The sequence below is a fragment of the Sceloporus occidentalis genome, unplaced genomic scaffold (assembly GCF_023333645.1).
Source record: "Sceloporus occidentalis isolate IW3139 unplaced genomic scaffold, rSceOcc1.0.p SCAF_30, whole genome shotgun sequence".
NCBI classification, from domain to species: domain Eukaryota; kingdom Metazoa; phylum Chordata; class Lepidosauria; order Squamata; family Phrynosomatidae; genus Sceloporus; species Sceloporus occidentalis.
In genome coordinates, this window is record NW_028317010.1 from 6,058,269 (window position 1) to 6,080,615 (window position 22,347).

The following is a 22,347-nucleotide window of genomic DNA, read 5'->3' on the forward strand; positions in this document are numbered from 1 at the left end:
AAAGTAAAAAGTACCCACCCACCCCCAGCCCTGCAAAATGATATTTGGTCCTGTGCCCCATAGCTCTACCAATTCTGCAGTAAGTAGGGACCATGCTGGTGGGAACCAGGGAGTCGGTGGGGGGGGGGACATGTACTCTTTCTGACCATTTGGGTAGTGTCACCCCCTCTGTTTCCATTTTACCTTCTTAAACGAACAGACATCACTGGGTACAAAATAATGGACGCCTCTGGGAATATTGCTCAAAGGTTAACAGGAAAGAGGGCAATTTTTGCTTTAAGGTTGTGGATGTAAGAGGGCTTTAACTGGACTTTTGTATGACTCTGTAACCACTCGCATGATATTTATGTCATTTATTAAGACAGTAATAAAAACATTGCATGTCATTTACACAATATTTAAGAACCATTCAGCCAAACTAGTCTGCCCATGGAAGTGAACTTTCTGAAAACCTGACCTTCTAGAGAGCCAACGGTTGAACTGACAGATCCTCTCAGCATCTGCCATTAGTTGGCCATCTAGATGGTGTAATCATTTCTTTTTGTAATCTGAAATGAATTTTGATGCCTTGACATTAATTGATATAAATGATAATAGATGGTGAATGTTCATACCACTTCTCTTCGCATAACACATTTTCAGATTTCCTTAAAGGGTTAGTAAACCTTTGGTTTTATTAATAAATGCTTGTTAAGCAATGTGCTGATTTGGCCTTATTATTGTGGCAGAATTCAAGATGTTGTGCAATCTAGAACCTATAATTTAATAGATCGCTTTCCAAGCTTATTTATTGCCATGACGTGCCAGGCATGTCATTGATCGTTAACAGACCATTTTTCCGTGATGCCCGTCATTAATCGTACGGGGGTTAATAGTAAGATGTGTTTATCGCTAATATGGATTTCATCATAACTTCGGTGAAATTTAGGAAAGGTGAGTCAGGGAACACTCGCAGTAAAATAAACTTACAGACTTTTGTCATTACTCTTATAGTAGATATGCCACAAGCCAAACACCGTTTTCTTTGAACATTTTTCATGAAATTTGCTACCCTTGCTTCTCCTTCACTTTCATTCAAATACACCAATGATACATGACAGAGCATGGAATATACAACTCAGTTTATCTTCTAAGCAGCATTGAATGGCATCCTACTTGGTGGATAGATTGAGAACCCTGCATTGACAATACTGTGAAATCTGATGGCTATAATCTAACTGTATTAATTCCTCGTCCATGGAACATGTTTAGTGAGGTGCCTGCAGTTTTGCACATGCTTAGCCCTTCATATATTAGCTGTACTCAGGATTGGCAAATCTTTTGGGAGGCGTAGGAGGACATGGAGGTGGAATTGGGTTCCTGTTAGACACTTGCTGTCTGTTACTGTAAGAAAAAAGATCAATTGAAAACATACAGTAATTAATATACATTACATTGAAATAAGCATTGAGGCTTTCATTGGTGATATAAATGCATATGCTTGCACTGTTCTTGAGTTTAGTGTGATGTCACACAATAAGCTGAGCTGTATTCGTTCCAGCGCTGCCCGCGGCCTAAGCCAAGTCAGTGCCACCAGCTGCCCCCTCCACGCCAATAGCCTTCCATGACCAAAGGGCCAGTTAAAGGGAGAGCACTGACCTCCCTACTGATGCATTAACACTATGGAGAACTGTGCCTCCGTATTATTAACTAGAGAATAAAGCCCACGGTACCTCGGGATGATAATTCTTACGAACCACTTGTGTGAATCGATAAGGGTGATACCCTAGTCTTTCTTATTCTCTTAAAGGCTACCAAGAAACCCAGAGTGAAACGTTGCAGCTTGACTGCCCTTTCAGCTCTGAAAAATTGTCCCGGATTAAATACAGATGGGGACCAATATAATCCAACCTTTGTGGACCCTGACTTTTGTTTAGGCTCATTAACCGTACTACAAATTGCCTTTGTTTCAAAATTAAAGGAAAATCTGAAGGACTAAATCTATATGGCATCCATACTACTGTAAACAACAGTGTTGCCAGCTGCAGGTTCTGTATCATTTAAATTACCTGACATTTGCAACAATGTCCAGTATGTTCTTAAAACCAAAATTATTTTAGCCTAAAGGGCTAATTGCAGTATAACGCCAGTAAAATTGACCCAAGGACTTAAAGGCGAAATGCCAGTAAAATTGCCTCTAGGGTGTGACACTTGTTATCAATCAGTTATATTCAATATTTTACTTTGAAGCCAAGTGGGCTTTAGCTGCTGTTAATTTGGCTTTAAAACCTGTTAAAGCTTTTACTGAGCTCTTTTGTTTGAAAAATTATACAATGGCATTCTGTTACTCACTTAGTTACCCAAGTCTGTCTTATTATATAGATGGGCCTGAAGGAACAATCAGTGATTTTTCTTTTAACTGGCCCATTGGCCAGTGGTGCTACAGGGACCTGATTGCCTAGGCCACATGACTTCATTATGTATAACGGCAGGCATACTAAGCTTCCTCTGCAAGAAGGGGTGAACTGGCCATACATAATACATAGGTGAAACAGTGGGACGACAATCCATATAATATAATATAATCAAGAAGATAAGGTGAAGTATATTTTCAGTTGGACCAATTCATTTAGAATTTATAACTTCAATGTAATGAAAGTAAACTATTGACCAACCTGCTTGCTGGATTATGTGTTATGGTGAATACTTCTAGGAAGGTGTCCTGAGGCTAAAACAAAACACAAAATCTTTTAAATCAAACAAGTACAATATTAAGTTATGTGCCGCTAATTTGGGGGCATACAATGTACAGTACCTGGCTCCTTGATGTTTTGCCGGGAGTGTTATTATTCCCAATGGGCATTGATTGAGTTTGCTCTCTGTTGACGAGAAGGACTATTTTAAAAGACATTAAAGTAGCTAACACATTAGTCTTTCCTATAATAAGACGTCAAAGTCATGCAATGCACAGCCCACAACTGCATACTTCCCAAGTGTCTCGGTTTTCAATCAGGCTAATAGGGTAAGTAGGGAGATCCTCCAATCTCCTCTGTCAGTCCCAAGGAGCTGTGAAATCATCCCGACACACAGAGTTTCCAAAACGCATTTATCCTTCTTTTATGTATCCAGGGTCGCTATATGCACTTGTATTTCATTAGTCCAATGACTCCAATAAAACTCTATTTTATGGACAAGTACCCGCTGGTGTTCCAGTGTCGGCTGGCGCATATTTTTAGTGTGCTGGTCGTAGTGGATGGTGGAGCGGAGCAGCACCCGGGTAACACCAATTGGGTATATTTCGTTTGGGGTCAGCATTTCTGTGGCATTACATAAAGTACCTTGATCTTCGTTTTCTGCCACATATTCGACTCCGTATTGCATCACGTTTAATCACAGCTACAAATATTATGATCAAGATAGGCACAACGAGGAAGAAGAAAATGAGCAATCCATCGCGTAGAGAGTTGTCTACTGAGAAAAACAAAAAAGGTAAAATAAAATACCGTAAATATTTTTTTCTTTAAAAATTAATGTTATCTTCCATGAGAAAGTTAAGGAGTAGACGCTGCATATCTTTAGAAATGTAACTTGTAATGGGGGATACGTCGTAAGACTACCAAGGCCTGAGTTACTATCTAGGAGGTAACACCTGGCGATTAGGGTGACCAAGGATAAATTCCAAACACATATGTAATGGTTTTAAATTAATTCTTAGACCAGAGCGTCTCTCACAGGTAAATTAAGAAATTACAACGGTGTAAATATGAGTAGAAATCCTAATTTTAATGGGTAAAACCCACCGTTATGATTGGAGAATTCCAATCAAGACGTGGAGGCTATGATAATAAGCTCTGTTTTTAAGCTTATGTCTTGGAAAAAAAAAAAGAAAAGGACGGACTTATTCACCAAATTTACCCCAGAGTATTGGAATCTAAAGATCCTGGCACCATATTTCACTCTTGGAGTTACTTTGAGTTCTAACCTATATAACTGGTAGAAAGTTATATTCTTTTCCACTTAATTTCTTGCCAATGAACCTGGATTAATTTCTACAAGGACTGGTGGGACAACAGCAACAAGTGGTGGTAATTATAATTGTTTTATTATTCTGAATAGAGATGAATTTTGTCTTCTTCATATAGAATTCCCTGTTTCTGGGAAATAATATATTGCATTATTGTATATGACGGCTTGTGAGACTGCAGCTTATAACCCGTGATAATAACAATAATGAAAAGGTATTTTTACCTGTAGATGAAGTTTGACATCATTTGCATCTATTAGGAATTTCACTAATACTCTTAGACACAATTAAATTATTTTTAATTTGTTATATTAGTTGAACTAATATAAGAGAAATAGTGGTATCTTTATTACTGCCCTGATTATTATCAATTTTTGGTTGCTGAGTGGACTGGAAATTAATTGTGTGTTAGACTCATATAGTACTAATTCATATTGATAACTATCGATAATATATTGTATTTGAATTGATTCATTTTTGACATGTTTTAAGAACTTTGTGTTTTATATTATGCACTGTGTGACCCATATATAGATTTTATAAATTGTATTTACAATAAATATTTTTTGATTGATTATTTTGGTGATATATATCTGATTTGAATTATAATTTTCGGCGATCTGAAAGAATTTAGGATCGGAGATAAAATATAGGGTATCTCCTTAAATTAATACTGTGGATGTGGTACTACAATATTTGGTAGCGTCGTTATTTTGTGTGTGTGACGAAATATTGGTTTTGCCTATTTTGTCTCATTAATATCCCTAACACACCTCATGTGTGTACACCGTGGAAACAGCTATTTCTATAAATACCTTCTCCAAGGTTTACATGATTTTATCCTTTATAGAACTCCATTTTTGACTGAGTCTTTTTTTCTATCGATTCACAACAATGCAAGGTAAACAGATGAATCCTATTTTCCGGACTTAAGCCTCTAAATTATCCAAAAACCCTTCAAATGTTTATTATTGGCATGGCACATTTTATCGCATGCAAATTGGTGCATACATTTCAGTTTTTTGTCCTGCTTAAATCAAATGAACATCAACCTGCATGCTTGTGAGTTGATGGGCAGCTACTCACTGTGAGTTGGATCCCATTGAAGAACTACTATAAAAATGGATGCACACACTGATGTGTATGTGATATAATGTAGGGGCGACACTTTGGGACTGGAATGTCCCTTTAGGTGAACCTCGAGAGCAATGTGGGTAGTGCATTTATGGAACAAACACATCCCTTTCATTTAGTAAAATAATGTCCTAAATAATATTGTGCCTTACCAATATGTGTTGGCCCACTATCAATGCTACCACCGTAACCCAGCTCTGCACAGGATGGGGGGGCCCAGCCATAGTCGCAATGGCAGTTTCCTTTGTTATTGCATACCTGTGATAATATGAAGCCACCATCATACAATATATTAGGTAAATACATAAAAATACTTAAGTGAACAATGTACCTCCCTATGTATCACCAAACTCATTAAAGGGAATATCCCCTGGATGCTATACACAGTGCTATATACACTGTAGGTTAGTGTTTACACAAACCTGGTTTTATCTCATTTACCTTTTCACTGGAGGCTGCCATTGTTAATAACAATTTGTTATCAATCATGTGATTATTTGGGTGTTTTCCTGCACAAACACCACACTGAGCTGTTTTTGGCAATGCTAATGAAGTATGTTTCTCCACTGACCATTTGTCAGAGTGTCAGGCTAGGTGGTTAATACTGAGCCAGCATGATAAGGAGTTCATGATAAGGAGTTGGAGTGTTTGACCAGTAGACTGGGCTTGAGTTGGAATACATATAAACAGCCATTATGCAGATGACAGAAAACCTTATATTATGCTAAAATTAGAACAGTTTTCCAAAAAGGAAACGGCACAATGTTTTAAAAACTTATTTTTAATCTGATACTAGTGGTCCTCCCAATGCCGTAGAGTTATAAGCATAAAATATTTACAACTTAAGTTACTAGATGCTCAAGTCCCACCCTAAGGCTTATAGCATGTGAGGGGTAGAAATGCATACATATGTGTGTAGTAAATAAATGTGTGCAGGACCAAGGGTCAAGATCTCCCAAACTGGCCTACTCACGCTCATACCTGGGAACTTCTCGGCTCTGGCTACCCGGAGCCTTCCCTTGCGTGACGCGGCCAGGACTGCACACTGATGTCGGTGGGCGGTCCCGCTGACGTCAGGGGTGTTCCCGCTGACGTCTGGGGGAACACCCCCATGTAAAGGAAAAAATGGTCAAGACCCCGCTCCCGCGACCCGGAGGATTCGGGCCTTGAACCGGAGGAGCAGTGCTCACCCGGCAATCTCCGGGCCAAACCCGGAGAGTTCCCAGGTATGCTCACGCTGTGCGCCTTTAAGATAAGGCAATTGGGATATGATGTCATATAGTTTTTTTAAAAGGCACACAGCAGCTTTTATTGTACAGGAGATGCCAACCACGGAGGTGGAGGAGAATGGGGGCGCTGTCCTAGGGGTGGCCTAGGGCGGCCCCAAAGGTAAATACATGACTGTGCAGGGCAGGACTGGCTATGATGGGTCGGCTCCCGGCACCTTAAGGCCAGCTGCTGGGTATGTGTGGCCGCATGTTATGTTTTTATTCTCACGTAGCATGTGGACATACCCAGCAAGCAGCCGCACACAGAAGCACCCGATCTGCTGCTGCTAGAGCAGGTCATATTTGTGTCTTGTTTTGGTGCTGTAAGAGGCATACGTTCAAGATGGCAGAGGTGACACTGCATAGGTCATCTATTACAACATTTTTAGATAGTGTTAGGAGAATGAACCAACTTACCCCATGGTCATTGCATTTGACTTTGGTGTCACAATTGTATCCTAGCTCGCTGGCATTCACACACTTGTAGTTGACACAGGCCTGTCCAAAAATATAAGTGAGTAAACTGCACTGAAAGCTCTTACTGGTTCAGCCTCCACCAAAGCTTATAATACAGATGAGCAGAAAGAGGATAGCAGAAACACATCCCCTGTATGCAACAGGCTGCGTAGCGCCGGCCTTGAATGCATTATTTATTTAACGTCTCAACTGTCATCATCATTGTATTTCCCATCGAAGCGTGTAAAATAAGTGTCTTACCTTCCCCTCAGCACAAGCTGTCCCGTCACGTACCATTAATGGGTCAGGAATGTCAGTGTCTAAATCAAAGTCTGCACTGATACATTTCTCCGTCTTATTAAAGTAGAATGTCAAGACATTGGCATGAAGCATGGCATGGGGGTTTATGCCAGTGCACCAGAGCTTCCCACACAGACTGTTTCTGTTAAAGACAGAGAGAAAAAAAAGAAATATAAGAACTCCTATAATTCCATTTAAATAAAGGCATAAATGACTAGTATATCGATACACCTCGAGCCTTTACAGAAATGACATGACCGTGTAGGCCATTTTGTCCAGGACACACATTCATTTTATGTGTTGCTGTCCTGTATTATGTGGGATGTATAACTGAGTAACTGTGACCTTATATATCCCACTATCCCGGAAACACGTGAAAAGGAAAAATGGCCCCTGTGGTCATCCTACAAGGTAGGCATAAGATAGCATGAGAATTCTCCTCAAGTCAAAGGGACTCTTCAGTGTCCCAGGTAGCCTTTTAAGCAGATAATTCATATTAAAGTACATTGTAAGTTCTAAACAAATAATCAATTTCCTTTAGTAAAAGCTGCAGCAGAATGACATTTTATGCCAAAGCTTGGCTACTTGAAGCAACCAATCAGTGGCAGGAAAGTTATCCCGTTGAAATCATTGGTTAAGGAAAACTTGCCAAGCCAGCACTGTAGGTAACAGGCAATAACGTACCACATGTCAGGAGACGTTTTTGGCTGGCCTCCCATAGCACATCCGAAAAAGGGAGGAGCCGGTGTGCACATGCTCTCCCGCAATTGGAGGAATGAGGGAGAGGCTGTCCATATGGGACACAGGGCCGGCCTTAGGGGTGTGCGACCTGTGCGGCCGCACAGGGCGCCATGGCAACAGGGGCGCTGTCCGGGACTTAAATTATAACATCAGTTTTTTTTTGTCACTTAATTTAACATCCTCCATGTTAAATAAAGTTTGCTTTAACTTTATTTAACATGGAGGATGTTAAATAAAGTTAAACAAAAAAAACGGTGTTTTCATGTAAGTCCCGGGCAGGGGCGCCAAGCGGTTGCTCGTGAAGTTTTCAGCAACCGCTCGGCGCCCCTCACTCTCCGTGACTCCGTCGCGGTGCCGGCGTTTCGTGAAGCGTGCACCGTGGCAGAGGGGGAAGACGGACGCCTCCCGCTCCCACCGCAGGACTCCGGCATCAAGGTAAGTTAAGTATAGGGGGTAGATATAGTGATAAGGGGCAGGGGGGGGTAGATAGTGATAAGGGGAGGGGGGGGTAGATAGTGATAAGGGGCACTGGGGGTAGATAGTGATAAGGGGCAGGGGGGAATGCAATGATAAGGGGCAGGGGGGGGAAGGCAGTGATAAGGGGCAGGGGGGGAAGGCAGTGATAAGGGGCGGGGGGGAGGCAGTGATAAGGGGCAGGGGGGGAGGCAGTGATAAGGGGCAGGGGGAGGAAGGCAGTGAGAAGGGGCAGGGGGGGAAGGCAGTGATAAGGGGCAGGGGGGGAGGCAGTGATAAGGGGCAGGGGGGGAGGCAGTGATAAGGCGCAGGGGGGGAGGCAGTGAGAAGGGGCAGAGGGAGGAAGGCAGTGAGAAGGGGCAGAGGGAGGAAGGCAGTGAGAAGGGGCATAGGGAGGAAGGCAGTGAGAAGGGGCAGAGGGGGGAAGGCAGTGAGAAGGGGCAGAGGGGGGAGATTTTTTTCCTTTTTTGGGGGATGGGGGCACTCCAGAGGAATAGTCCGCACAGGGCACCAGAACACTTAAGGTCGGCTCTGATGGGACATACTGTGGCTCCGCCCTTTTGCGGAAATACTCCAAGAAGCCAGAATATTTCAGGTGGATCAGAGAGGGGGGTGCAGAAAGGTTTCTCTGTGAATCTAAAAAGGCGGAGCAACACAGTGCCCAATGGGGACATCTTCTCCCCCATTCCTCCAATCAGGGGAGAGGGTGTGCAATGGGGCTCAGCCCTTTTGCGGAAGTGCTCCGGGAGGCCTCGTTAACAGAGCTGATACCGGGGAGTAGCCGGCGAAGAATTAAGACAGGAGAACAAGAAGAGGCAAAAAAAAGCAGAGCTGCAGAAACGGAAGCAGATGGCAGAGAACATAGTTAAACATTGGGAGAGAACATGAAAGAGTGAGTGAGGGTGTTATAGAGCGTGAGTAAGAGTGAAAAAGCAACAAAATGCAAACAAGAATTCTGAGCTCTGCTTTCACTTGTTTTGTTGGGGGTTCCTTCTTGTTTTAATGCATTTGTACGAATTAAGAAAATTGCCATTCTGGTCTGTAATTTCTTTACGGTAACAAAGTATTGTACTTACGCATCAGTGCATGCAACGTAACTACCGGTATTCTCCAACTTCCCACAATTCCCATACTTTTCTCCTTGTATATTTTGCATCTTGAAACATCCATCAGCACTTTTTGTTACACCTGCAAGGGAAGTTGGGTGTTAGGAAGACCATATATTTTATGCTTTCTTGCTCAGTATTTGTTGATTCATTACCAACAGTGGTCTTTTTGTCTTCCTGTCTCAATTTAAAAGGTAAATATTTAATTGCTTGATCTCAGTGCCAAACTACTTTCTTGATCAAGGTTGCCACTTAGCTGGTATTTTGGTAGGCCATTAATGCAAATTAATGATAGTAGAAGCAATTACATGGTCAGTCATGGTCAGTTACTGGAGAAAAGGTAGCAACCCTTTCCCTTAGAATTGTCACTATTTTCATAAAATGCAGACTATCCCTTTATTACTCACTTGGTCCAAAAAAGTGTTGGCATTGCGCATCATAGTTTTGGCACTCTCCGCTGTGGCAGTAAGACTTGTTGTGGTTACAGGGGAAACCATTCATAATGTACACATCTGCTGGGCAAAGTGCATGAGACCCGTTGCAGTATTCCGGGAGGTCACAGGCACCTATTTGTGGGCGACACATCATGCCACTGACTTTAAACTGAAAACAATTAAAGGGCAATGTAAATAAAGGTCAATGCAGGGTAAGCTTTAATGATATAATTCTCCAGGCTACTAGGACGCTTAAGCCACCTGGTGATGTAAGTGCAGCAGACGGCCAGGTCTGCACAGCCACACGCTATGTTTTTAGGCTCACACGGTGTGCGGCTGGGCATATCTAACCACTGGCTGCACACTGCAGCAGGAGCAGTAGATCAGGTGAGTGTGTGGCTCTGTTGGCAGCGGCCCTCTGGATATTCGCCTGGTGTTCCAGATGCCCAGTCCTGGTGTGATAGAGAGCCTTTTGTATACTTTACCTTGCAGTTCTCACAGCATAATCCATGGGCACACTGTGATCCACTGGTTAGCCTGCAGGTGGCAGCATTACAACAGGGATTTTTGCATTCCTGAGAAATGTAGGAGGAAGAGATGGGGAATATGAAATATAGTTATTACAGTACTCTATAAGAAAATGAGAACAAGGGTTTATGGGGCATATTAACCCCTATTATGCCAAACCATGTACAGTGCATGTCTGATATATTGTCTCTCCTGTGCTCTTAACCGCAGTACTATGTCAGCAGTAGCGTTGCAGGTCACATAGAGCTGCAGTGATGACAGGGCTCCGCATGAGTTTGGGAAATTATAGTGTGTGTATACATGTGTATGGTGTTGTCGTAAGTGTGTTAGCGTATGTTGTTAGCTTGAGTGTGTGCATCACTGAATGATAGTGCTGTATGGTGTTAGCATGTGTGTGTTTATGTTGTGAGTGGGTGTTAGAGCGAGTTTGCGTATTAGTATGTGCTGGGTCCCGAAGAATTACTGTTGAGGGTGGATAAGAAAAGGTAAGGGTATGTTAGTCAGGTGTGGGAAGGGCAAGTATAGTGATGAAAGGAGTGCATATGGGAAGCATAGCAATGTCCCTTTTCAGCATATCAAGACATTTTGGGGAAGGCCCTTTTCTATTCCAGCATAACTTTGCCCCAGTGCACAAAGGTCCATAAAGAGTTTGGTGTTGAAGAACTTTACTGGCGGCACAGAGCCCTGACCTGACATATCGAACACCTTTGAACTGTATCTGAAAATGCGAGCCAGGTCTTCTCATCCAACATCCGTACATTCATACTGGATGAATGGGCAAAAATTCCTATAAAAACACTCAACAATCTTGTGGAAAGCCTTCCCAGAAGAGTGGAAGCAAAGGGGGGACCAACTACATATTAATGTCTATGTATTTAGAATTTGATACCATCAAAGTCAATCAATGTTGGTGTAATGGTCCATATAGTGTACAAAATGCATTTAAAACGTTGAGCCTCCTGCAGTATCAAAGCAAATATGACAGGCAATATAATTCAACTAACATTGTACTTCTTTGCCAGTCAAACCTGAAAACGTAAAAAAATATCTCTTGCAAATGTTTCCTTCTCACCTGGGGTGAGCCGCAGTCACACTCTTCTCCGTGATCTACAATGTTGTTGCCACACACAGGCAGGCTCAGCACATTGTTAGGGTTCGGAGCGTTCCAGAGGCAGCCTCCACCACCTTGCACAATAAATTCCTCAAAGTCATCTGAGCTGCAGGTGCTGAAGTGCTTGGCATCGCTAAGCAATGAAGAGGAGATCAATATAAATGCAAGTCTTATATAGGAACTCTTATCTTGTCTAATTAGACCCTTTGAATGAGAGGGATGACCAGCGTAAATGACTGGCAATTCATTGATTGGAAACAGTTTAAAGTTCAAAAATACAAAATAAGACTTTTCCAATACTTTTTCAGTTCAATTTAAGTTATAGTAGGTAGTAGCAGGAATCAATAAAGCTGAGGTTATTCCCTAAGAGAATTATGTTTAATAATATCACTAATTTAGGTAACATATGATAAGATCAAAAAAAACTTGGCAAATTCTTCTGTTATTTACCTGGCTGTACTATGCATTATATAGGAGCCTTTACATAGGGAATCATCATGTCCCATCCCCAGATTGTGTCCAAGTTCATGAGCAAAAACTGATGCATGTAACGCCGGGGTTCTACCTGTGGGAAACTGTAAAAGGGTAATAGTCAGTCGCTTGTCCATTATCATGCCAACATAGTGATACGGTCCTGTACTTACTACACTGAGAGAGATGCCATAAGAAGGTGAACACACAGTTCCAACATAGCCCATCCCAACCACGCCAGAGAAGGATTCACGTCCTCTGGAAGACCAAACAAGAATAATTTAGCATTAATAAATTATAATTAATTGAGTCCAAACTGAGGTTACCCACTAATATAAAATCCTTCTAATGCATTGGAAATCTGCACATTTTATGTGAATCAGCTACTCTGCAGGATATTATAGCTAGACGATAACACCATGAACATTCAAAAATCCTTTATTTACATCAAGCATACGTAAACCAGACTATTTATATATGGTCCTAAGGGACAGACATAACATTTTATTAATTGGTAGAGCGCCACTAGATTCCATTGAGCTATAACAAAAAGGGCATAGTAAAAAGTTCACGCTTACATATCGATATGACAACACTAACGCTGGTACCCAAGAAAGGCCACTTCAGCGCTGATAGGTAAACCCCAGCTGTGTTAATAATACATAAATATATCAGTTTTAACTAATTACCTAATTGAGAGTATACGCTGATTGTTAGGAACAATACAGTCTATGGAAAATAAAGTCAATAATAAAGTAGGAACACAAAGAGATCTTTCTGAATGCTCACATTAGCAGGTGGGAGATGTCACTTCTCTTGAGTCCTGTGGTCTTCTCCCTCCATCCCGCAAACTGTTCTAGAACTTTGCCAGCATAGTTATAGTTTACATTGATAGGATTGACATCAGACCACACGGTCAGACTGGTCAGGACTATTCTGATGTTTATATCACGAAACATCTAGATGATAAAAAAGTAAAGAAACACCCAAATGTCTTGTAAGAAAATATATACCGTACTGTCCCAATTATAGGCTGCACTTTTTCCATCTGATCTTTAAATTAGGGGTGTAGTCTATAATCGGGGTTTAGATATTGAGGATGAAGGGCTGTTTTTCCAAAATATGGTTCTGATATTTATACCCCATTTGCTCTTTTCTTAGACTTCTAACTATTTCTATTTTCTACCTACCCTATTCCTTTCCCCTTCTTTATTTATAACTACAACATAGTTTTCTATATTTCTGTGAACAATTAACAAATGCTGTCACAAGCAGAACTAAGTGCATAATCAATACCAAAAAATTTACAAATACATACATTTCCTTAAAAATTCAATTTTCTTTAAAATGGCCCCAAACTTTAAGGGTGCGGCCTATAATCGGGACAATATGGTATAACATCTGATGCTTTTTTAAGTTTGCCTAGTATATGAAAAATATTTGAGGAGCCTGCTCTTTAATTCAGTTTGCTTTTAATGTAACACAGCAACATCGTATTTACCGCATCCACGATGTGCACGAGCTGCACAGCATCTTCTTCTACAGCTGTGGCATTTGATTTATAAGCCCTAAACTGCAAACAAAAACAAAGATTTTACTGAATGAGAACTATATTAGAGAGGAGGGGATTGTCTATAAACACTGGATAAAAATAGGTGGGTTATGTATAAAAAGTGATTTGGGTTGAAAACAAATTGGACTTATCACCATGGCAACTAATGGAATGGACCAATCAGTAGGAACATTCTTTCAGAGCTCACTTTTCATACATAAACACTTTTTAATTCAATTGGGCCTAAGTGTCAGCTAGCCAGTCAGATACATAATGGGGACCTTCACAGCTTTTCCCTAAGATGCTATATTTATGTTTTTCTTAGGCCGGCCAAATACTGTTTGAGAAACATGGTAGTTGTGGCTCGTCAAGAGCAGTAGACGTGTCCTTAGCTATCCGAATAGTCACTTGATTGCATGGATATTCAAGAAACAGAGAATTACCATTTGGTTATCCACCACGATACTGAGCTCCACATAGCTAGTTTTCGCGAGTACAGCTCTCTTCATCTGTTATAAGACATAATATAGATACTGGATATCCCAAAGACAGCATATGTGAAAACATATAAAGCATTTTACATGCCCAGAACATTAAATGACACATACAACATAGATGGCTATATATGAACGCACCCTCTTCATCTTGTAATGTTCTGGCAGTATAGTATGTGCCATCTCTGTCTCAAAGTCCTCCACACCACATATGGAGTCTGCGCTAGGCTTTTCCATCTCGAAGAACAGGTGTTCTCCTTGTGATGAGTTTTTAAGTGGCTCTATCCCATAACGCTTGTCTTCCATATGCATGACTCCCCTGTATATAAACATAAATGAACACATCAGCTCAGGAAAGCATTACATTTATATCACAAATTACCACCTGTTTCAAAGTTGGACTGTTTTCAAAGGAGGACATCGGGTCTTAAATATTAATGTCTAGAAGAAATCATTAGATCATTAACTGACTGTTACAATCTCAAAAGGAGAGTATTGGTGGAATTAGAGATTCACCTGAGGCCATGACATGTACTGAGTGCCAGCGCTGAACCCAATATTCCTTCTACTTCTCCATGGTAATAACAAGAATGTTTCTGCAATGTGAAGGTGAATACAACAACAAAAAACTACATTATTTAGAGACGGAAAACATACAAATATAAAATAAAAAGAAGCTTTGTGATATAGTGTCCCCATTATGATCAAATAATTAAAGGGGAACTCCCCATAGTTGACCTAGGGCTAGGGTTGAAGGTCCAGGGAGGCGAAAGTCCCCATCATTGGGTCAAAGCTATAGTTGATAAACAACAGAAGCAACTTTAGGTTTTTAGGGTCCCCAAGCAAACATATTTAGAGGGGTCCTATCTCTAATACACGTGTGGAAAGGTATATTAATTGTCTAAACTGGACCATACCTGAAGAGCTACCATGAGGTGGCCATGTGGCAGCCGCATGAAGGCAGGGGCATTACACTTACCACTAATTTGTTATTAAGTGCTTGCAATCCATGGGCTGTGCTGTAAATATATCGAGCAAAGTCTCCACTCACAAAACCTCTGCAGACAATGAGGAAAATAACATGGGTGATGCCTACATATTTGTAGATGTCTCTAAGAATCTTGTAACAGATCCCAACCTCAGACCAATATTCTGCACATCAATAAATAATAAAAGTATATTTTATTGTATTTATTTGTTTATTAATCCAAGGAGCAACATTTTCCTATTTAAAAAGCTGCTTGAGCATTAGAAAAACATGATTTTACTTGGTTTACAAATTTAACCGTTACTTTTAAAAAATCTTTAGAATTTAAGTTTCACCATGTAATCACAGGCAGCAGAAGGGAATTCAGTATTTCAATGGTAACTGAGCACAGTAATCAAGACACTTATCTGTTTTTCAATATAGTAAATCCTGTTGAAAACAAAACTACGTATTTGTAATGCTATAATTTCAGTAGCCAGGATGTTTCCTTCTAGATACCCCTGATTCATATGCTGTGATTGTCCTATCCAACTGTGTACCTGTTTTGCTTCAGTTTCAGTAGAAGAGTATGATTTGATGTTTGGATAGAATAATATATATTTTCATCCTACAAGAAAACCATAGGTTAAACCAACATTATGTTTAACAAACATATTTAAATAGTGTGTTTTGCAAATATCTGAAATATTTAGTAGAGATAGGCAAGCTGGCAATGGCAGGACACAAGACATGCTGTAGCTGAGCTGGAGCCTTCTTGGAACGCCAAACAAGCCAAACGGGACTAATCCGCATGATATGCAAAATTCATTTTTGTTCACTTAGCTCTGCCTTGAGCATCTCCCTCCCTAGGCCAAGTCATGTGTTGGGTTCAAGCTCACACCAGCTTGCCCTGCTCTACCATATAACATGACAGCATCATATATTCAGTCACTGTCAACTCTTTGTACTGACACAAAAGGCACAACTGGAGTCCAAAACTGGTCCAGGTGTTTAAAGCACTTTTATGGCAACATACCACTGTGACAGAATGACCTGTCATACAGGGCCCCAAGGTACTCAGAGATGGCTCCAGCCTGGGTGCCAACCAAAGATAGCACAGGTAGGAACAGGTGGATTGCTGCCAGGGGAATTAAAGGTTGGGCTATATACATGTATCTGTTTATCTATGTTAATGCTTCATTCTTGCTGTACTCAAATCAAGGTAGTTGTGTCTACTTATTGGGTACACATAGCAGGGTTCCATGGTGTGCATGCTGACTGGTGCTGGAAGTGATTTTGGGGACAACAGGAGGATACATCTGGGTGATCTCTGGGAGTGACTGCAGCTTTCTTGGTGGACCTGTTACAACCACTATGTAAATTGTCTAAGGAAACCACCATAAAAAAAATAGATCTTTTCTTCCAGGTGCCAGGTTATGATGCCATAGTAGACTATGCTAGGCACCTTGGGCTATGACATTATAACAACACGGGTGAACTAGAAGAGAACAAGGATTTATATTTTGATGAGGTTTTAATGCAATTGTCTACTGATATGCTGCTACAATGTCATCTGCCACCTTTATGTTGACTAGATTAATTTACCCAGTGACACCAAATGGTATAGACAAATGGGTTACAAGGTCCTGCATCATGTTAGAATGCAAGTTCATACATAAAGGGGCATCTGAATCACCCAGTGCTCTAGAAACCCAAGGTCCTGCAAAGCAAAAACTTGATATTCTTCAGTTTCTCTGTATATCTCCATGTACTTTCTCAGATGAGTACAAGTGGATGAATCAGTGTTTTGCTTGCAATCCACAATCAGATTTGTCTACATTTAGAGAAAGAGGAAGCTTGCATTGTTTAGGGTAGTTGAGGATAACATTTGAGAAACTTAGTGCTGTTTTACATCAAGCAGTGAATAAAAAATAGACAAAGGGGCAGTGTGAGGAACAAGAGTCATCACACCAGTCAATCGCCATTCTGTTATTTCAGATGATATGCATTGGATTGTAATCTATATTTGCAAAATAGTAATATATTTGTAAGAAATCTTACTTACTTATAGTCCACTCAGGAGTCAACAGCTAAGAGTTGGCCAGTGAAAAGAGGTATGGGCTCAAGAAAGGAAAATATAATTTTGCCTCTTTATAAGTCAATGGTGAGACCCCGATCTTGAATGTGCAGTGCAAGTCTGGGTATCTGTTATCAAAAAGAACCTTATGGAACTTGAAAAGGTACAGAGCTGGGCTACAAAGTTAACAAGGGGAATGGGACACCTTTAGATGGCTAGAGAAACACAATTTGTATAAAAGCGTCTTAGAAGGGATATGATCAGGGCCGGCCCTACCATGGAGCAGAGTGGGGCAATTGCCCCAAGCGGCACTTTTGAAGAGGCGGCACTTTGCCACCCCAAGCGCCTTATTTTTTAAAGCGGAGGAGAGAGAGGGGTGCCGAGTGGTTTTCGCTTACCAAGTTGTCAGTACCCGGCGTCGGTGCCGGCTTGTAAAGCTGAGCACCGGAATATGACGTCATTTCCGACGCTCAGCAGTAAAGCAGCGCGCACCGTGGCAGAGCAGGGAGACTCGCCGCAGGACTGCTGAAAGGTAAGTGAAGTACAAAGGGGGGGATAGGGTAGATAATAGATAGGGAGAGAAAGGGTAGATAATAGGGAGGGAGGGAGAGGAAGGGTAGATAACGACCCCTAGCGTCGGCGGGGGGGGGGGGCGTCATTTTAAACTTCGCCCCATGCGGCATTATGTCTTGGGCCGGCCCTGGATATGATAGCATTATAGTAATGCATACGGGGACAATACTAGATGCAATACCAGATCATTTCTGATGACCTGTTCACTAATAGATTAGATTGTAAGCTTGAAAGAGCAGGGCCCTTTGTTCCTTCTGTATCAGTATGTGCAAATGAGTGTTATGTCATTTTAAATCACTACCACTTATTGTAACAGCACTACATAATATGCTGGCACTATATAAATAAATGTAATGTCATTAGTAGGACTGTGCAAAGAACAAGAGGTGATCCATTCAGATTGAAGAAAGGAATATTCACTTAAAACGGCAAACGCGTAATTTACAGTATGACCAGTAAACATGTGGAATTTACTAGCTACATATGTGCTATCAAATTTGATTGGTGCCTTTATATATGGGCTAGATAATTTTTTAGCAAAGAAGAATATACAGATACATAATTAGTTATAAGGACAGGATTGGATACAGCTTTTGGAGTTAGGATGGATTTTTCCGAGGTACAATTAGAAATTGGTTTAACGTGGATTTATGCCTTCTTCAGGATCAACGGCAAGGATTAAACTTGATAGACTTTTTTGAACCTAAAATACTATGTTACTAGGGACAATAGCACAAAGATAAACATATTTATTTACTAAGCAGGGTATATGGACATGTGAGCTAGCATTTGCTCAAACATGGATTGAGTTCCTCTCCGGGTTCAGCCCAGCTCATCTTGATGGAGGCACAAACAGGCACGTCTCACTTGTGAGAAGATGTAGGCATGTTTGGTTCATTCACGGCTCAGCCGTCTGGGCCTGGAGATGTGACTTGCTTATGCTTTAAATATTGTCCCCAAAAATCTGAAAGGCGATAATTTACTGTATTGTGTGGATCCAGGTGCCTCTTCTCCCTGCTCGCCACCAGCTGTGGGAACACGATCTCTTGCATAGGGTGTCCAGAAACCTGATACCCTAATAGATAAAATACAAAGAAGCAACTCACCATCATCCACCACAATGTGAATTTGTCAGCTATGTAATTCAGGCAGAATGGGAATAACCATTTTTTCTAAGCCTAATGAAAGATGTTATTTTGTAACACCCCTTTTCTTTACTATGACCACTACATTTTACCCACTCTGGTATACCTTTGACAGCATCCCACTGCATCACTTTGGCACAGTCCTACATAGTGTTTATAGGCTGGTTGGAAAGCTTTTTTATCTACATTTTAACTGGTTCAACGGTGACACTACAGGGCTCAGAGGGCAGTCAGACTCCAGCAAAGGGAGTGCCACCCCTGAACCTGCCGCACCAGGCCTAGGTTTTCTCTGCCTGGGCCAGCTTATGCTGCTTCCCCCATTCCTTGCCATGCCTCCCAACAATTCATCCAACCAGAAGATATTACCCTCTGAATTTCCAGCAACTCTCTACTGATCCTGCCCAAGCATGGCTACTCTTTAACCATTGCATTTGCTCTAGAGACATTAGCTCCGGCCACTGCTTGTTCTTTAATCGAAACATAGAATTTGATGGCAGATAAGAATCATTTGGCTGATCTAGCCCATTTTCCTGAATTAAAGACCCAAACCTTTATCAGTCCTTGTTCTCGTCTTCATCATAGCTTTAGGCCTATCCTATATATGTTTAAATTCTCTCACTGTATTACCCTCTACAACTTCTGTTCGGAGGCTGTTCCTCTTATCTACTACTTACCTACATTTTCAGTAAACTTCCTTGTGTTATATCCCTATAGTTTTTGTTTATAACCTTTTGTTGTTTAACATGTATCCTCCTTTGAAACAAACTTCTCTCCTGTAAGTATTTAAATTTTTCTATCATATCTCCTCTCTCTCTTCTGTCCTTCAGACTATCTATGTTGAAATTCCTTTCCTAATAACTTTTATCCCGCAAACCATTTACCATTTAGTAGCTCTGAATTCTCTCCAAAATGTCAATATCCCTCAGGACTGTACACAATACTCTAGGTGAGGTTTTACCAGAGTTCTGTAAAGTGTCAGAACCACCTTCCATCTTCCTGCTACTAATGCCTCTCGCTATACAACCCAGCACCTTGCCTGCTTTTTCTGACACTTTATTGCACGGGCTCAGAAATAGTTACTCCTAATTCCCTCTCTTCTGTTGCCACTGACAGTGCCCCAATCCTATATTCTACCTTGGGATTTTTTGTCATACTGTGTGTATAGACTTTACTGTAGATTTGGTTGCATGACCAAGAAGAGTAGGGCATTTTGCTACATAATTAGGACAGAATAGGGTTCCTCTAGACATCACAACTAATTAGAAGTGAGGACTCGACCATTCTTCTAATTTACGTTGATCAATTTGCATTTGACTTGTTTCCCCAGGAATGTCTACACTGAATGCTGATCTCTGTAGCATCTGCATTCATTTGGGACCTATTGTAATATCACTAATAACAATATTAAAAGGTCCCATTACTGATCCCTAAGGTATCCACCAGTAACAAGACCTTCCTCTGTATATACGGGCCCTGACCCAAAGCCAAACACTGCATTTCATGAGTCTTCTATGAGGGACTGCTTGAAAAGCCTTACTGAAATCTGGCTATGATGGCTATTTAAGAAACCGAGTAAGCCACTTAAAATAAGGATAATGTATTCCATTTGAGCAATTTAGTTTAGAAACTAATTATGTGCTGTTTCTATACATATTTTAGAGACTTTTTCAAGCTGTGGAACACTATGATACACTCACATACGTACCAAACATTCTGAGCTCTTAAAAAGTTGACATCTGGAGATAAAAGAGGGATTTGGGACCCAAAGAGACACAGTTCCCCCTCATGAATTAGCCTTTTAAAAGTTTAAAACATTTATCTACTAGGACTATACCTTAAACTCGGATATTGCTATTTTTGTTTGTCTAAAAGGTAACCCTGTGCATAAATTGAGTGAGTAAACTGACTGTATAGGGTTACAATTCATAAAATCTGTCTTTTTTAAGGAAATATGTAGAATAAAAGGAATAAAAGTCACCATATAACGGCTAACTAGAATGCAGCCTAGACCACTGCCTAGGCTCCTGTCATGCAGCCCTTTTTCACTTAAAAATATATAGGCATTGCTGTAATGTTATGGGGGAAAGATGTAAAACACAAATGATACAAAGTAATAGAGCTATTCTGTACCCGATTAATGCTAAAACAGATTCCCAAACTGGTTTGTTAATTCATCAGAAAAAGACATAAGAAACTAAAATATTTCTTTACATTTTGGCTTCTTTTGAAAAATGAAATACTAACACGAAATATAAGGAGTTAATTAGGTATAAACACAAGTGAATATGAATGCATTCTTCTGCTATCTGATCCCAAAAAATAAAAGCAATTATTTCCCAAGGGTTTATGGTATGGCTGGTATTATAAAATCAGCTTTTTGCTAATTGTTTAACAATACCTTTGTCTAGTTTAGATAATTGTAGTAATGAAAAGAACCTGTCAATGTGCAACTAAAACCAACTGGTGAAAGGACAAATGACACCTGTTTTTATGGACCTAAGTTTGGTCAGTTGCAAGGTCAACATGTATGTATTCTTCCTATGCGCGGAGCATTAATAAATCAGCGTAATTGTTTCTAAACATAAATCGTGCACTATGTAGGTTATACCACAAGCTAAAGAACTCACCCCAATGTAGAAACCACAACAGCACCAACTGCTCCCACATTGCTGAAGACTGCTTTGTTCTGTTTGCTGAAACAGTCTACAGCAAACATGTCACATGTTCTCCCCCCCAAAAAACAAGAAAAGCAGGATTGTGGTCCAGCTGTAGATTGTGATGGTAAAATAAATGGAAAAATAAACCTGCACTACTTGCATAGTTCAAAAGGCATGCGCAAGAACCAGATTAGCAAGTTGTACACTACAGACCAACAGGGAAAAGATGAGCTAACCATGGGTCTAAAATACTGGTTCATGCAAGTTAGCATTTTTCTTCCTTTATCAGTAGATCTGGAGGCTGCCATTGTAATATTTGTGATGTTTTGGCTGACTTTCCAAACTATATATATTAAGCTTATTCTTCAATGCAAAGCTAATAAAGCCCTGCAATGAAATGATTTCCTCCATTAACCTTCGTAAATCAGCAAGTCAGGCTGGGTGATTAAGATTGAGACATTCTACTGTTTTTTACAGGCAGCATGGAAATAAGTCAGGGGTGTTTGTCTAGCAGTAGTGTTTGTCTAAGATAACAGAGCTAAACATTACAGGGCTACACAAACTACACAGCATGTCTCTAAAAAAAGTGTAGACTTAAAACAGTAAACCTAAAACAATATTTTCCCATCAATTCTGATACTACATGTATAAGTACTGTTTAAGATGATGTTTCTTAATTAAATTCTTAACTTATGGGTAGTGTGACGGGATGCCCTGTACCCTGACTGGGTACACCCGTCAGCTGTTCTTTGCTTCCTCCCGGAACCGCAAAGGTTAATTGCTTGCAGCGCTAGACGGTACTGCGCGGAACCGACTCTGTATCCTCTGTGTAGTAACCCCAGAGACGTAGCCAATA

The 22,347-nt window shown here is 40.7% G+C and overlaps 1 protein-coding gene across 1 annotated transcript; it reads right to left on the reverse strand.

Annotated features, from left to right (window-relative positions):
• Positions 1-1,292: 1,292 nt before the first annotated feature.
• On the reverse strand, positions 1,293-21,550 carry LOC149298973 (disintegrin and metalloproteinase domain-containing protein 9-like). The gene is made up of 15 exons (XM_089486801.1): positions 21,462-21,550; positions 14,214-14,391; positions 13,528-13,599; positions 12,816-12,985; positions 12,200-12,284; positions 12,006-12,130; positions 11,517-11,688; positions 10,402-10,491; positions 9,890-10,085; positions 9,453-9,564; positions 7,123-7,303; positions 6,823-6,903; positions 5,290-5,395; positions 3,318-3,447; positions 1,293-1,383 (listed from the first exon to the last, which is right to left on the reverse strand). Exons 1-15 carry the CDS (start codon positions 21,548-21,550, stop codon positions 1,293-1,295), a joined length of 1,878 nt encoding a protein of 625 aa, XP_089342927.1.
• Positions 21,551-22,347: the final 797 nt, after the last annotated feature.